This window comes from Quercus suber, unplaced genomic scaffold (genome assembly GCF_002906115.3).
Source record: "Quercus suber isolate HL8 unplaced genomic scaffold, Cork oak 2.0 scaffold_343, whole genome shotgun sequence".
NCBI classification, from domain to species: Eukaryota; Viridiplantae; Streptophyta; class Magnoliopsida; order Fagales; family Fagaceae; genus Quercus; species Quercus suber.
Window position 1 is genome coordinate 769,844 of NW_027069795.1, and position 15,542 is coordinate 785,385.

At 32.8% G+C, this 15,542-nt stretch overlaps 2 protein-coding genes and 1 pseudogene across 3 annotated transcripts; 2 read left to right on the forward strand and 1 right to left on the reverse strand.

Annotated features, from left to right (window-relative positions):
• Window positions 1–344: 344 nt before the first annotated feature.
• On the forward strand, window positions 345–1,831 carry LOC112020562 (CASP-like protein 1E1). The gene is made up of 2 exons (XM_024053116.2): window positions 345–650; window positions 1,282–1,831. Exons 1-2 carry the CDS (start codon window positions 436–438, stop codon window positions 1,625–1,627), a joined length of 561 nt encoding a protein of 186 aa, XP_023908884.1. The 5' UTR covers window positions 345–435; the 3' UTR covers window positions 1,628–1,831.
• A 4,730-nt stretch (window positions 1,832–6,561) lies between these two features.
• LOC112020571 (small nucleolar RNA U3) lies at window positions 6,562–6,724 on the forward strand (annotated as a pseudogene).
• A 1,321-nt stretch (window positions 6,725–8,045) lies between these two features.
• Window positions 8,046–12,418, reverse strand: LOC112020564 (zinc finger protein CONSTANS-LIKE 13). Of its 2 annotated transcripts, none has more exons than XM_024053119.2 (5): window positions 11,603–12,418; window positions 10,747–10,959; window positions 8,780–9,096; window positions 8,258–8,349; window positions 8,046–8,168 (listed from the first exon to the last, which is right to left on the reverse strand). In XM_024053119.2, exons 1-5 carry the CDS (start codon window positions 12,119–12,121, stop codon window positions 8,140–8,142), a joined length of 1,170 nt encoding a protein of 389 aa, XP_023908887.1. In that variant the 5' UTR covers window positions 12,122–12,418; the 3' UTR covers window positions 8,046–8,139. The 2 variants fall into 2 exon arrangements, with proteins under 2 accessions (XP_023908887.1, XP_023908888.1); XM_024053120.2 differs by having other exon boundaries at window positions 8,810–9,096; window positions 11,603–12,411.
• Window positions 12,419–15,542: the final 3,124 nt, after the last annotated feature.

Consider the following 15,542-nt stretch of genomic DNA (forward strand, 5'->3'; position numbering starts at 1 on the left):
CAATATGCCACTTTAACAAATATGAAAAAACATGTGCGTCTTTAGACTACGCAGACCATCAGGGGTTCATTTCAAAACTAAGTCCCATAACTTTCCCAAGACCTAAATATTTTAGCTATCACCTTCTAGTCTTCTACTCTTCTACGTGACATGAATAATTCTAGGTAGTTTAATTAGCCTGCAAGTGTGACTGTTACTAAACCTTTTTACCAAATGAACTGGTATAGTTTTCACTATGTTGTTCATGGTTATTTAAAACAAGCAGATGACTTGTCTTCAATGCTAGCTTTTACTTCCCTCACTTTCCCACCTACTCTCTCCCAATATCTTATTTACATTGATGCAGTCTTTCACCCTCTCCTATAACTCTTTGCCTTTGCTCTACTCTCTTTATTTTCTCTCTTGTAGAACTAGGAGTACAGCAAGCACAACAACATGGATGGAGTGAGGAGTGATGTGAAAGTGGTAGAGAGTCCAAGGAGAGTAAGGGTTTTTGATGCCTTCCTGAGACTTTTTGCCTTGGCCTTTACACTGGTTGCAGCAGTTGTGGTGGGTGTTAGCAAGGAGACCGAGATTATTCCTATTACACCAAGCTTACCCACCTTGCATCTTCAATTCACTGCAAAGTGGCAGTATATGTCTGCTTTTGTGTAAGCTTGTCTCAAACTTGTTTCTTGTTTATACATGCTATGGTTCATTTCATTGTTCCATGTAGAACTTTTTGGATCCCTGGCCACTACTGTACTGAAAATAGTCCAATCATTGATCTTCTATTTCCGAAGAAATCAAACCATGTGTTTGTTTATACTATTGAGATCATCATAAACTCTATAGCTTTCATCTCAAAAATACATATAAAAGAAAGTGCATAATGTAATATAACAAAAAGTTTTATGGTTTTGAAGATATATGCTTTTAAAGAATCCTTTAATGTTTTCGTTAAGCACTTTGTATTTGACAATACAAATGTTATGACAACTAATGCGTATGTGATAGCCTGATAAGCACATACTGAAAAAGAGTCATTAAAATTTAAGATGTCCAATAAGTTTAGGGACAATATTTTGTATAATTTATTTCATAACTACTGATGTGACCATATGTGATTGATGCATAAAAATGTTTATTAGTATATTTTTGTGAAAATGATGTTCTTTCCGATTATATATAACTTGTCATCTTCCCATGTTCTGAAAGAGATTATGTTACTCATAGTATTCTAAGAATTGCTTTGGTATCAAATGGGGATCCTAATTCTTTATTACCCTTGCAAATATATAGGTACTTCTTGGTATCAAATGCCATAGCATGTTCGTATGCAGCAGCATCTTTGGTGTACTCATTGGCAGTCAGCTCAAGCTTCAACCAAGATGCAGTAGTATTGGTATTAAGCATTCTAGACCTTGTCATAATGGCACTACTCTTCTCTGCAAATGGTGCAGCGGCTGCTATTGGAATCATTGGCCGTGACGGGAACTCACACGTGCAATGGGGAAAGGTGTGTGATATGTTTGGTGCCTTTTGTCACCACTTCACTGCTGCCTTAGTTCTGTCCCTGATTGGTTCTTCTGCCTTTCTTTTGCTTGTGGCCTTTGCTGTTTTGGGACTTCACAAGAAACCAAAATGAAAAATAGGGTTGTTGGTAAATTAATTATACGAAGTAGGGTTTGGTGTAAGAAAGCTTGTTATGTGCTGGTACTTTACTAGTAGTAAATGTATGTGCAGCTTGGCATTCAAAAGTTAAAAAAGAAGAAGAAGAAAGGACTAGTAAATGCTTTTCTGTGTGCTAATTGAATTCGATGCCAAACAGCTGGTTGGTGTGGTTTATTAATTGCTGCTTCTATGGTGAACCGGCCCTAGACATTTTGGGCAAGAACTAAAAATGAGGCATTTTTTTATATTTATTTATTAATTAAATTAATGTTTAATTAATATTTTTATATTATAATATATTTTGTCTAAAATATATTTTTTTTATCTTTTGAGATGCAAATTAATTAATTAAATTTTTGTATTCAAGTTCTTTTAACATCTCATTTTCAATTCATAATATAACTAATTTACTTAATCTTTCTTGAGATATTGTCAATCTTAAATATGATTTTATTAATTTTAATTTTGAATTTTTTTTTTTTTTTTGTAGAAGCTACTGTAACAAGTATTGTTAGTAATATCCTATAAACAATGCATGTATTTGAAAATGAATCTAATCTTTTTATATAATTTAGTATGTCAATTAGAGTATAATCTTTTATTTGTAAAATTTCTTTTAAAATGTTTAACTCTGAAAATAAATCTAAACCATCAATATCATAATAAACATTATGTTTGAGAAAATTTTCAAGTTTAAGACAGTATTTTTGTAAACTATCATCATCTAATGACTTCAATTTTGTGAAGTTAAATAGAAAACTAAAAATATCTTCATATATTTGAAATTGTTCAAATCTATTCTTAATTAAACTAATTGCTTTATCTACTATATATAAGAAATAATCAATTCTAAAAGATTTTTCAGCAGAATGTGTTGTCTCATTATGAACATTTTCATCAAATTGTTTCTTTCTATGAATTATACGTTTCTCATGAAATACATGTTCTATTTCCATTTCCAATACAACTTTTTTAGATGAATTCATTGCAGATGTAAATCCATTTTCTCATTATTTTCATTTTCTTTTAAATTATTTTGAAGTTTATTATCAAGACTTGTTGTATAGCAAAATTGAACATCATTGTTATCTTGCAATTGTATTTTCATTATCTTCTAACTCTTTTTGGTGAATTTCTTACTCATTTTTGATATTTTCATCTAAATTTTGTGTTACATTTTGTTTATTACTAATAACAAATTTATCCATTGATCCTTTTTGAGACTCAATTAATTTTTCTTCTTTATTTCTTTTTTAAAGTTTTTCATATCTAGATGCATATTTTCTAGTAGACATTTCTAATTAAAGAATATATTTATAAAGACTAAAATAAAAAAATAACTTTCAAGTGTAGAACAAATGAGAAATAAAACCTGATTTATATAAAAAGTATTGTTGTAGTTTTACCGAACAATAACAAGTTTTTAACAATTTCAATCTGCATAAATAAAGACTTATTCAATATATTACCACTAATTAAATATATATATATATAACCCCCCCCCCCCCCCCCCCAAAAAAGAAAAAAAAACCGCAGGCTTTATTAAAAAAAAAAAAAATTGAAGGCCCAAACAAACGTGAAACGTCTAGGCAGCCATAAACAAAACAGGCCCAAAGGCCTAATCTTATTATCTTAACAAATAAAATGAAGAGAAAGCCAACTAGCCAAGCGAAGTGCCCAAATATTTATACCTGATACGGTGAGCAGTTGAGAGAGGTGGAGAGTAAAGAATTAGATTCAGAGAAAGAATGAGAGAGGCGGAGAAAGCTTGCTTAAGCAGTTGAGAGAGACGGTCTAGGTGGAGGAAGCTTGCTTGAGTAGTTGAAAACTGTGGAGAGAATATCAAAGAAAGAATGAGAGACAGAGAGAGGCAGAGAGCAGAGAGAAAGAAGCAGAGGGAACGGTAAAATTTTTAGGGGTTTGAGTTGTTTTATTTGTGATTGTTTTGTGGTTAATCTCTTAGACCAGATTTGTAGTTTATCTTGTTGATTTTTGGTATGTCTAGAGGATAATAATGTTATTTTTGGGTAATGATTTTGTTTAGAACCAATGTTTAACTGGATCTACCAAAATTTTTGTTTTTTGGTTAAAAGGATGTGCTAGATTTTTGTAATTCATCTGAAACTTTTTTTTTTTTTTTGCCTCTATTACCCCTTCTTTTCTAAAATTTTGGGCCCCCCTTCCACTTGAGAGCCTTAGGCAATTGCCTAATTGGCCTAGTGGAAGGGCCGGCCCTGCTTCTATGAAACAGTAGCAATATAGTATGAACTTGATTATTTTGGATATCACATGCAAGAACAAGATAGGACTAACATAGATTTAGAAAGTTATTAATGTTTTTTTTTTTTAGAAAGTTACAATATCCTGCTAACTTTACAATTCGAACTCTTTCCTCCTTAGATCTTCAAGCACTTTATGCATGTATGAAAAAATGTCAATTAAATTCCAAGACTCTTGACAGAAAGTTACTAACGTGGTAATGTTGTTATTTGTTATAATTCTCTTTCCACAAGTGAGGGAGGGAAAATTGAACCCAAATTTTTGACATAAAGATAATTTGAATAATTTCATCCAACCACAAAACTTTTAACACAAAATCTAAAGTTAAAAATAACGCAAATTAGTATATCACATGGATCAAAATATGTTGGCCTTCAGACTAAGTAATTAATAGTACTTCTCCACAAAGTTTGGGTGAGAAGATAAGCTATCCAATGGCCTGCCCTAAATTCATGTAGAGAGAGTCGTTTCAGTCAATATGCGGAGTCACACTATGTCGGGAGGGCCCCCAAATTTATGAAAATTTGTTTTTTAATGTATGTATGTTTTAAATAGTTATAAAGATGGACAAAATTTAATTACAAAATTTACTGTTGTCTAAGGCTTCATACTCAATAAAATAGACATTATTACATATTTTGAAAATCTAATAGTTGAATTGCATGTTCTTTACACTCTTAACACATATAAAATTTTGTGTCAATCGGATATTATTTACTATATGATCTATAAGTTTATATTTTATGCGTAATTTTAAATTACAAAAACTTGTAATTTAAACTGTGGGGGAAAATGGCCCAAAATTTTATATATTGGGCCTTGGGCCTTATTCGAGGGCGCAATTACGTTCGAGGAGAGACAAATGGAGTGGAGAAACTCTAATTTAAAATCTGACACGTAAGAAATAAGTAAAGGGTGGTCCAAGTAGAAACCTGTCCTCAGCAGCGAGTGACACACCTCAAGTTTGAGTTCCAACTGTAAGAATGATCTCCATAGAATTTCTAATGGTAGAGATATACTTCTGAGACACACAAGTGTGAAGGAGGCAAGGAAATATCTAAAGGAAAGCTGCTGTCATTGCATTAAATACCTTGCAGCTGCTTTTTTGGCCGCATTTATGTGGAGAAGACCCCTGAACAGTGTTTCTTTGGTCATCGCAACTCACAAAGAAGCCAGAGGAGGTGTCAGATGGGACATGCATTCAAGTAAGGGCTTAGATGACCAACAAGTGTACAATCAAGATGAACTGAGAGGAACTATATAATGTAACGAATCTTGCATAAGAAGGGGATCGGAAAAAAGAAGAAGAAACTACTATAGCATGCAGAACTGAATTGCAAACCATCTATATCAATTTATACCATTATCTGCCTCCTCGGATGGGAGTTGCAATCATTTTTATATATATCTTATTCGTGTGTTCTTCTTTATAATTGATACCAACCATTATTGACCTTCACTAAAGCCTAATTCTTCATCTCATTCTCTAAAAATTTATTGTATTGGGCTCATTAGACCATTGACAAATTCTTTTGGGCTTGGACCGAAAATTGTGACCCTACATACACCATTTATTGATAACATAGTTATTAATCTTTAATTTTCTAAAAATCTTGCAAGTATAGAGAATATAATAAGAAGATTTATTCTAATAGTGGACTTGCCAAAATTCACTTTTAATACAAAAATATTAAGTAAGGTTGTAACCATAGGCTACAATCAATTTTGTAGTAAATTTTGTCTTTACACATATTCCACGTCCAATGAGCAACCAAAGGTAACTTTTGTTTAATTTAAAATTGTGAATATAAAAAAGCTAAAGGCAAATTGTTTTCGATGAACACCGTTGAGAATTTTATCATATGAGCAACCACATCTTCACAAAGTCTTGGGAATTAACCATTCCTATTCTATATTCCTACATAAAGAACACAACAATACCATATGATTTCAATTTGACCAAAATTTTCAGTTGCCCCAAAAGCCTAAAGATGAGACAATTTTTTTATTTTATTTTTAAAGTTAGTATATTACTACATAAATAATCATGTCTTGCCATTTAAATTGTCTATAAATATCAATACAAATGAAAATCAATTGAATTTAACCAAACTCTTGGTAATAGAAGAAAAATTAAAAGAAGTGCATAAGACTCTAGAGAGTGGCGTCTCTCAAAAAAAAAAAAAAAAAAAAAAAATCTCTAGAGAGTGGCGTGGGTTTGGGGATCCCCTAATTTTATAGACACAAATTATTTTCCATGTAAAATTAATGTAAGCCTAAAGTAATCTACATAGGAAGCCATTGCAATTTGAATCTATGGATTATTCATCCCTAAAAATAAAAATAAATAAAAATCTACACAGGAAGCCCATATACTTGGTTTAAATAGTTGAATTATTTTAAAGTTGGACTAATGCTCTCCTATTGGTTTTTTATTTATTATTTATTTTTTTATGGAAGAAGTAATGCTCTCCTCTATCAATCATTGCGCATCCAGGTCATGATGATATTTAGAACTTAGAACCTGGATGGCTCACAGGGACAAAGTATTCGTTTGGCTTTGGCAGACGAAACAGAAGAGTCCCACATTGAAAAGACATGATATTATTTAGCGTAGCCAAAGAGTATACGACATTACCTGAACAGGATCTATCCAATAGGATTGTACGTCTGTTTTCTTGATCACAAAGGAGACAAGAAACCCAAACCTGGTGGATGAATCGTGGCCGTGTGTGAATCGTTCTCAGCTGGTTCAGCTAGTTGGGATGGTCACATGGCTGTCTGACAGGTCTAAATATCTTTTTGCCATTTTTTTCTTGGACGTGGCTATCATTTATTGGTTGGGGCCCTTTTAAGAATAACTCCAAACTTAATTGCAGTTAAAATGCTCTTGTATTTTTTTTTTTTCATTTTTTGAGTATATTAAATATTTATTTTCAAAATGTTTTTGTTTGATTGCAATTAGAGTTTCTTGTGGTTTCAAGTATTAAAAATTTGTTTTTGAAACGTGGATCTTAAATTTCAATCCTCAAGTCGAAATGCCAACTGTCTAAAGGTGAAAAAATTGTGATAATTGGTGACTTTAGACTTTAGTATGAGCACCAATGGACCAAGTCAATTTAAATAATTAATATTAAAAAGATAATTTTTTGCCAATTTTGTCTAAAACTGTGATATAATAATCCATATTAAATCTGAATGGAACAACATTCACACAATCCTCTAGCGCAAAGAGCAGTAAGTTTTGTTCATAGTGCCATCATGTCATGTATTTGAAAAATGATCCTCCCAAGTTTGTATTAAGTGCATTATAGGCAAGCTTAATTAGAAGGTAATTGTGGGTTCCAGTTAGCTTAACTAATAAAAAAAAAAATTAGAAGGTAATGATAGAACCAGTGTCTATACCACGAAAAAGGATTTTATCACCACACCCTCGAAAACCATCTTCTTGTATCAAAAATATGGTTGGATTAACGTTTGAGTCTTTGGCCATTCACACTTATGCCTATTGCCTAGCAAAAAAAATCTAGTAAGGTTTGGTAATTCTCAATCTGCAACAGTTTTGTGGTTTGTAATCCTCTTGGCTGTGGTATATCTGGACCAAATCTAACCAAACCTTAGATTATATGTGTTAAGGTCATGACCATCATGGGACTTTACGCACTGTGAGAATCTTCCATTACTAATATGAGTTCTATTTGAGTCCCATACCAAATGTTCTGGTAACTACAGTCTACACTCATCTGAACTGAAGTGCATGTTCCTACTATCAATGGTGCAAATGAAAACCATATCTAGCATGATGGTCTCAGTTGCCTGTGCTGGATGTAAAACTAAAACGGAAACTTTCGTTAAGAAAAATGGCAACAAAGGCTGAATCTTCCTTGTACTTGGAATAAAAGAAGCACAAGTTCCCAATGCAATGATTTGGTATGCAAAGTGAGTGTTGGTTACAAGGGAGAGGCTTATAAAATTTGGACAAGCATTTAGTCGTAACTCTTTTCCAACTAAGGCACATTTCAGCACATAATAAGTTACTATCATATAGGATATAGCTACTTTATACAGAATCCGACCAAAGGTAACTTTTGTTTAAGTGAAAATTGTGAACATAAAAAAGCTAATGATTTTTCTAGATTTTACATTTAGCTTAAGTGAAAATTGTGAAATCCAAAAATACTCTCCAAGCTTTAGCTTCAAAAGCTATTACATATACAAATAGTAATTCGTTTCACCTGATAGAAGAGAAACTTGTTTTACTAATAATTAATACAATGGCGGTGAACAAAACAAGATTAGCAATTCTGATGTTACAACTGCCTACCTGTAGTATCCATCTTAGCAAAGCGTCCCTTGATTCTTATCCTGCTTTCTGCCCGAACCTTCCGTGATTCATACCTAATGTGCTTTTCATACCTGTTGTTTCCACATAATGATCATCATTATACTAGGTCCAAATGTGATTACAAGATGAAAAATGTGAGCCACATATAAATCAATAAGAAAGAATTTAGCAGGATAACTTTAGAAATAAGAAGACATCCATTGTGTGAACTTATCCCGGAGAAAAAAAAAAATTCATTTTCGTTCCTACTTATTCAGTAACCTCAACTTTTAACATTGATGAGAGCATGATAACATTCCAATTTCAATATTTCAGCTCATGCCATTTCAAAGCTAACATAAATCAAAGCAAACTCCAAAACCTTACAGTTGTAACTTTGAGAAAAATATGTACCATGTTTTGGAAACATTTTAAGTTTTTGAAATTTTTAAGAGGCTCAAAATGAAACACTTCAGTGATTGATGGACTTCCAAAAAAATTCAAATATTTGAGAAGTCATACATTTGTGGGCAAAGGGTGGGGCTATGATACCTCCTTGTTTTCTTCTTCTCTTTGTATCGTGATAATGCAGAGTCCCTCTCCTGGCTATTCAACTCATGTGAAGCAACCCTTTGAAAAGCTGATGAGGTTTCAGATTTAACAGGATATCGTGAATGTCCTTCACTACCATCATTGGCATGAGTGACACTGCAACTAATATCTGCATGCTTGTCAGGAACCACATGACTTTCCTCAAGGTAGCTTCTTGTTGATGAATTAGGAAGAAAAAAATGATTTGCAGCCTCACTACTACCAGTACAGCACTGAAATGCACTTGCCTGCACAATGAGGAAAACATTTAAACTTTCCACTTTTATTTTGTTGAAACAATACATCATATTCATAAACAAGATAGCGAAATTGGAAGAATTCAAACATCTAACAAGTTCTCTAATGGCTGAACAAACTCAAGCCCCAACAAACATTAAAGAAATGAAACTATAAGTTATAACACAAAACAGATAGGGTGCATTGGTATAGAATCTAACAATGATCTTTAGTTTATCTGAATAAATAACATGCTATGTTGGTATTTTATGTCTCCAAACTTATTTAACATAGAAAATTTTAGGTTTGAGAAAGTGAGATGTCCACTTGGTGATCTGATTTTTCACAAGAAAAGCAGTAGAGTTAATGAATCAGATTGACATACATGGACTATTACTCCATCATATCTTACATCTTACAAGACACAGGTATCAAATGCTGTTACTTCATTTCACAATGACATGATTGTAGGATATGTCACTACTTGGCAAGGTGATTCAGTTATGAAATTAACAAGTAATGTTCGGTAAGATTTAAACTAGTATGTAAGATTATCCACTTGGGAAACTGCTAGTTTGACTCAGAAAGAACCACGGCAAGAACTAATTCACAAGTTAAGATCTAATTCTTACTGTAAGAGATATATCAACCCATTAGCATAGGCCTAAGCCTAATTCTACTTTGTGTGCAAGCCAAGTCTCCTACTTGTACTGGAAGTCTATTAGTCTAAGGTTTATTCTACTATATATACCTATGTTATAGCTTATTGTAACACAAGTTTTATACTACACTCTTATATAATAAAGATGTGGGTTTTCTCCGTGAATATAGCTCGTAAGGCTGAACCACGTAACCCTTGTGTTCTCGTGTTCCTATTTATGCTTCCCGCTTCTGTATTTATTCAAGCATATTCAACATGGAATATATCATATCTAAAGTTATGGTTCTTTGGCTTCCCACTACTACTTTGACTCTTCAGTAAAGTCATGCCATTGTTAGAAGTCGCATCAATACTGCATGATTATTGCCTTCCTCAAATTACCGTCACAGAGCCAAACTTCATTTAGAGGATCTTCTCAACCTTATCAAATCTCAAGCTTCCATCTTGAGTTTGAGAAGGGATGTTAGAGATATATTAACCCATTAGCATAGGCCCAAACCTAATTCTGCTTTGTGTATAAGCTAAGTCTCTTACTTGTATTAGAAGTCTATTAATCTAGGATTTATTTTATGGTTCATTGTAACATAGGTTTTGTACTACACTCTTATATAATAAAGATGTAACCTTTAAGGGTTTCCTCTGTGGACGTAGGTCGTAAGACTGAACTACGTAACACTCGTGTTCTTGTGTTCCTATTTTATGTTTCCCTCTTCTGCATCTATTTAAGCATATTCAACTTGGAATATATCGGTCAAAAAAAAAAAAAAAACTTTGGAATATATCATAGCTAATATTTAACACTTACAATTCCTACACCTTAAATTGGTGATCAAGAAGTAAAGAATAAAAACAATAACGCTATACATATCAAATGAGAAGATATAATGACAAGGAGTTCCATGTTAGACAAATGTACAAAAGAAAGCTTGAATATGGAAAATAGCAATGTGGCAAGCATCAGAAAACAGTTTGCAGAATACCAACGGAGTAAGAAGTTTACCTCAAATTTAGGAAAAACAAATGGCTCTGCATTATGTGCAAAACCTGTAACCATATCTCCTTGTTGTACATTTTGTTCAGACAGCAGTGGTTGGAAACCAGTGAGGGGTTCAGCATCCACATTTTCACAATTCAAGTTGGGTTCCAACTTTACCAATTCACGAAGCTGATTGATTATTTCGTCCTTGTATAGCCCACAAGCAGCATTACGATTCTGATTCAACAACATAACCCAGAACCAAGTCAAAACTGCAGTAGTCTAACAGAAAATTTTACAGAAATATTTAACATTCCATATAATCACATATCCAAGAAAAGCCTCAACCAAAATCAAATAAACCCCAGCAAACGAACCTGAAATTCAATGTCAAAACAAAATCAGAAATCATCAGATTCAATTACTGTAAGAATAAACAATACATTGCTAAGCCAAAAGGAAAAGAGTTCATTAAAAAATATATATATCATATCATACAAATTTTTAATTCACAAGAACCCCATAAGTAAAAACCTACACTTAGTTTAACACAATAATAAAATGGATGATACTTAGTAAGAACCATAAATGACCAATTAACGTAATACTTGTGGATTAATAGCTCAAACTTAATACAACACCAGACTTACTAGTTCATTTCTGGTGGTTCATATCACTTTTCCTGTTTTCTCAGCACTCAGAAATCAAATAAAACAACAACAATATCAAGATTTAGTCCCAAAATTTTCGGGGTCAACCATGGATCCCCAACATACTAGTTAGAGTTGACTAAATGTATTCTTTTACGACAACCAAATAAAACAACTTAATTTATTTAAAAAATAAAAAATAAAGCAGAAGAGCAAGTTACATAATTGACCTTGGGCAGAGGAGGAACTCCCATAGCCTGAAAATCGTGCTCCGAACTCGTCGAACTAATCAAATCATCAAGACTAACAGCACAAGGAGTATCCCAAACCAAAAAATCTGAAAGCCCATCAAAATCATCACCATCACCAGTGCTCTCATCCTTCAAAAACAGAGCTTTATGACCCGTCTCTTCAAACCCAACAATACCCGACAATTCATGCACAGAAGGACACCCAGTGAACCCCTCGAGTGGCCTCCTATTGTGCACTTGTGAAAGTGAGAGGCTGTGGCGTTCCCAGTCACAGTTCTGGCACAGAACAGAGCACTCTGTAGAGCAGAAAATGGAAGCAGGGGAGGAGTCACAGGAATCACAGAGACGTGAGCGAGTGTGCTTGGAGAAGAGCTGGTTGGTAGAGTGGACTTCACGGTCACAGAGGAAGCAGAGCTTGGCTGAATCTGCTCGGCAGTAGAGAAGAGCTGTGGCTTCTGAGCAATAGTCACAGAGTCGCTTTTGAATTTGAGGGCTCATGATGTTTTGGTCTTGTTGTTTTATTTGAGCTCGAGAGTCAGTTATTTCTTGCTCTATGTTTCAAGGGTTTTGGGTATTAGAGCTCTGTGTATTTTTTTGCTGTCTCTGTTCCTTCAAATCAACAAGAAGAAGAAGAAAAGTCCATTATTGCATGCTTTTCTTTCTTTTCTTCTTCCTTTTTTTTTTCCAAAGGGTTTAGAGGTTTGTCTATTTATTGCTTCAAAGAAGGAGAAGAAAAAGGTTGGTAGTTTGAATGTTGTAGCTTTGAAACAGCGCTAAGTGGGACAACATCATAAATATGACCATACGAGAGAGAGAGAGAGAGAGAGAGAGAGACTTGTCTTGTTGAGCAAGAAGTATCTTGAGCATGTAGTTGAGATCTTTTATTAATTATTTCACTTTTGATTGGCCACTTTTTTCTCATCATAATTTTGCCATAATTCTTACTTGAAGGTAGCAAAATTGTAGCAAAAGTAGCCATAATTATTACTTTTTTTTTATATATTTTTTATTTTTATTTTTTATGGCTGAGATTTGAAAGCTAAAGGAGTTTCCAATCTCGACTTTTTTGTCACTCAAAAGGGTTTGTTATTTACTTGCTTTCTTAGCTATAAGAAGGTGGATGAAGTCGTTGAAGTACAAACTTCCAAGGCCTATTTTGGCCCGCTCCCATTGTCAAACCACTCCCTCCTAAAAGAAATTTTATCTTATTATATAAGCTAAGTTCCCAAACTACTAGTCTGAGAAATTTGGAGGTGGTAATTTATTGTGAAAAGTAGCCATCTGATTTGACGATTGAAGTAAACTTCAAGTATCCCCCCCCCTCCGAAGTTATTTAGGCATACCACCAAGACAATGGGATTATGGGAGTAATTCAATCAGCTTATGGGCCACTAGTATAAGAGAAGCACAAGATTTAGGTATAGTATTTAGATGTTATTCTTTAGGTTTTTTTTTTTTTTTTTAAAAGATTTTGCTATGTAAATTTTTTCTTATGGGGTGAAAGTGTATTTTTTAGTTAAGTAAACACATGGCTAAATCTTAAGAGGGGAATCTAAAGAATACCATCTAAGCTGTACTTAAGTTTTGCTCATAAGAAAAAGTGTTTATTTGGATGCAGTTTATTTAGTTGAAATTGAAATTTTTTTTGCTGAAAGTATTGTAAATAAAAGTAAAAGTTAGCTGAAATAATACAGTGAGACTCATGAATAGTGCCAAAAAGTGCAGTGAGATCAATAAATAGTAGTAAAAATAAACTGAATAATAAAATAAGCTGGCAAAAATAAACAATGCCAAACACACACAAAGTATGTTATTAGCGCAGACACTGTTTAAGAGCTTTGTGGCTCAATGATATTTCTCTGTTCTTTACATGAGTAGAATATGGATTTGAATTCCTCCTCATTTGTTGCCCAAAAAAAAAAAAAAAATCAACAGTTGACAAAGCAAGATTTTCACCATAAAGATAAACTAACAAAGGATATTTAACATAAATTTTCACAAATTAAAATAATATCCTCAAAAATTCATGTGACTTTCAGCAGTTATATGAATTCAAAAGATCAACCAGCACTTCAAAAGCTCTTTCCACAGTATGACATTAGCAAAATAATACACCTAAAAGTATAATTAAACTTTTCTCATAACTGAACCCGTTGTCCAGCCTTCAGCCAAACGACTTGTGCAAAAGAGTTATCCCAAGAATAAAAAAGATCAACCAGCACTTCAAAAGCTCTTTCCACAGTATGACATTAGCAAAATAATACACCTAAAAGTATAATTAAACTTTTCTCATAACTGAACCCGTTGTCCAGCCTTCAGCCAAACGACTTGTGCAAAAGAGTTATCCCAAGAATAAATGAATGCAAAAAGTTTAGTTATGATGGCAAATTATTGGGGATCTCCTCTCTTGCCAAACAGTGAAGTTGCTGCATGGCCTTCGGAACCCTTATTGTTTATTTTAATCTATAATTTTGGCAAGTTGCCTTATATATATATATATATATATATTTGCATGTGGTGCAAATTAAAAAGAAGAGTGAAATGCTATTGGGAGATTAGACCATTGATGCAAATATTAAAAACTGAACTGCCTATTGCAAAGCAGCATCCATTGATGCTAGTATGTCAAAGATTAATGCCTCTTCGTTATTAACACTAGATGATATTCCGCGCAATGTGCGGATTACTTTACAATTTTTTTTTGAAATTTTTTTTATATATATTAAAACCTACATATAATACTTAATACTTATTTTTTTTTGTATAATATTTATGTTTGTCCAAAATATTGTTAATTTTGAAACTTGATTTTCTTTAAAAAAAAAAATTGTATAACACTGTAAGTAGGGGTGTTTGTGGTGCGGTGTGGTGCAATTTTGGGCTATTTTTAGCACCGCATTTTGTGGTGCGGTTTAGCTAAAATAATAACTGCACCGCACCTTATTTTTGCAGTCACATGTGTGGTGCGGTGCGGTTTAAAGTTTAGCCAAAATCATAACTGCACTGCATATCATTTTTGCGGTCACATATGCGGTGCGGTATATAAGATGCGGTTTGAATGATTTAAAGTTGGTATATTTTTCAAATTTTGGGCTTTTTCTGCCCAACCAAAAACTAATTTTTCCCTTTGTTTTGGTCCAAGTTTTAAACTATTGAGCTAGTTTTTTTTTTTTGGCTGGCTTTCCTAATCAACACTTGCTAGGATTATCAAACTTTTTTTTTTTTTTTGAAAACTAGAGTTATTAAACTATTAATAATATATTTAATATTAAAAATAATTAAATATATTAATATATAGAGAGGGTGCGGTGCGGTTTGATTTTTTTTTTTTTTGAAAACTAGAGTTATTAAACTATTAATAATATATTTAATATTAAAAATAATTAAATATATTAATATATAGAGAGGGTGCGGTGCGGTTTGTGTGGTTTTCTTATTATAAAACCGCAAACCACACTGCACCATGCGGTATGGTGCGATGCGGTGCAATATTACTTACGGTGCAGTGCGGTTATGCCATTTTGCGAACGGTTTTGGTGCGGTTTATGCGGTTTGGTGAACACCTCTAATTGTAAGATTATAATATAGTATAATATTTACTATTAAAAATAGATTTTATTTTTCAAATTGATTAAATGATTTTGAAATCTACAAATAAGAATTTAAAGTATATAATACTTTTATATCCTAAAATTACATAAATTTTAGCAACCTATCAAACACTTTCTCAACCACTCTATTTTCACAACCAAATATAGAGACCTTGATCACAAAGACCCAATTAATTATCTCAATGAAATTAAGGAAATCATTTGTAAATATCAACATAAAGAGAACATGATTAAACAAAGAGAAATTTGCTAAAAATACATTTATTTATCAAAATTCAATCGTCTTTAGTTGGACTTTCGTATCCTGT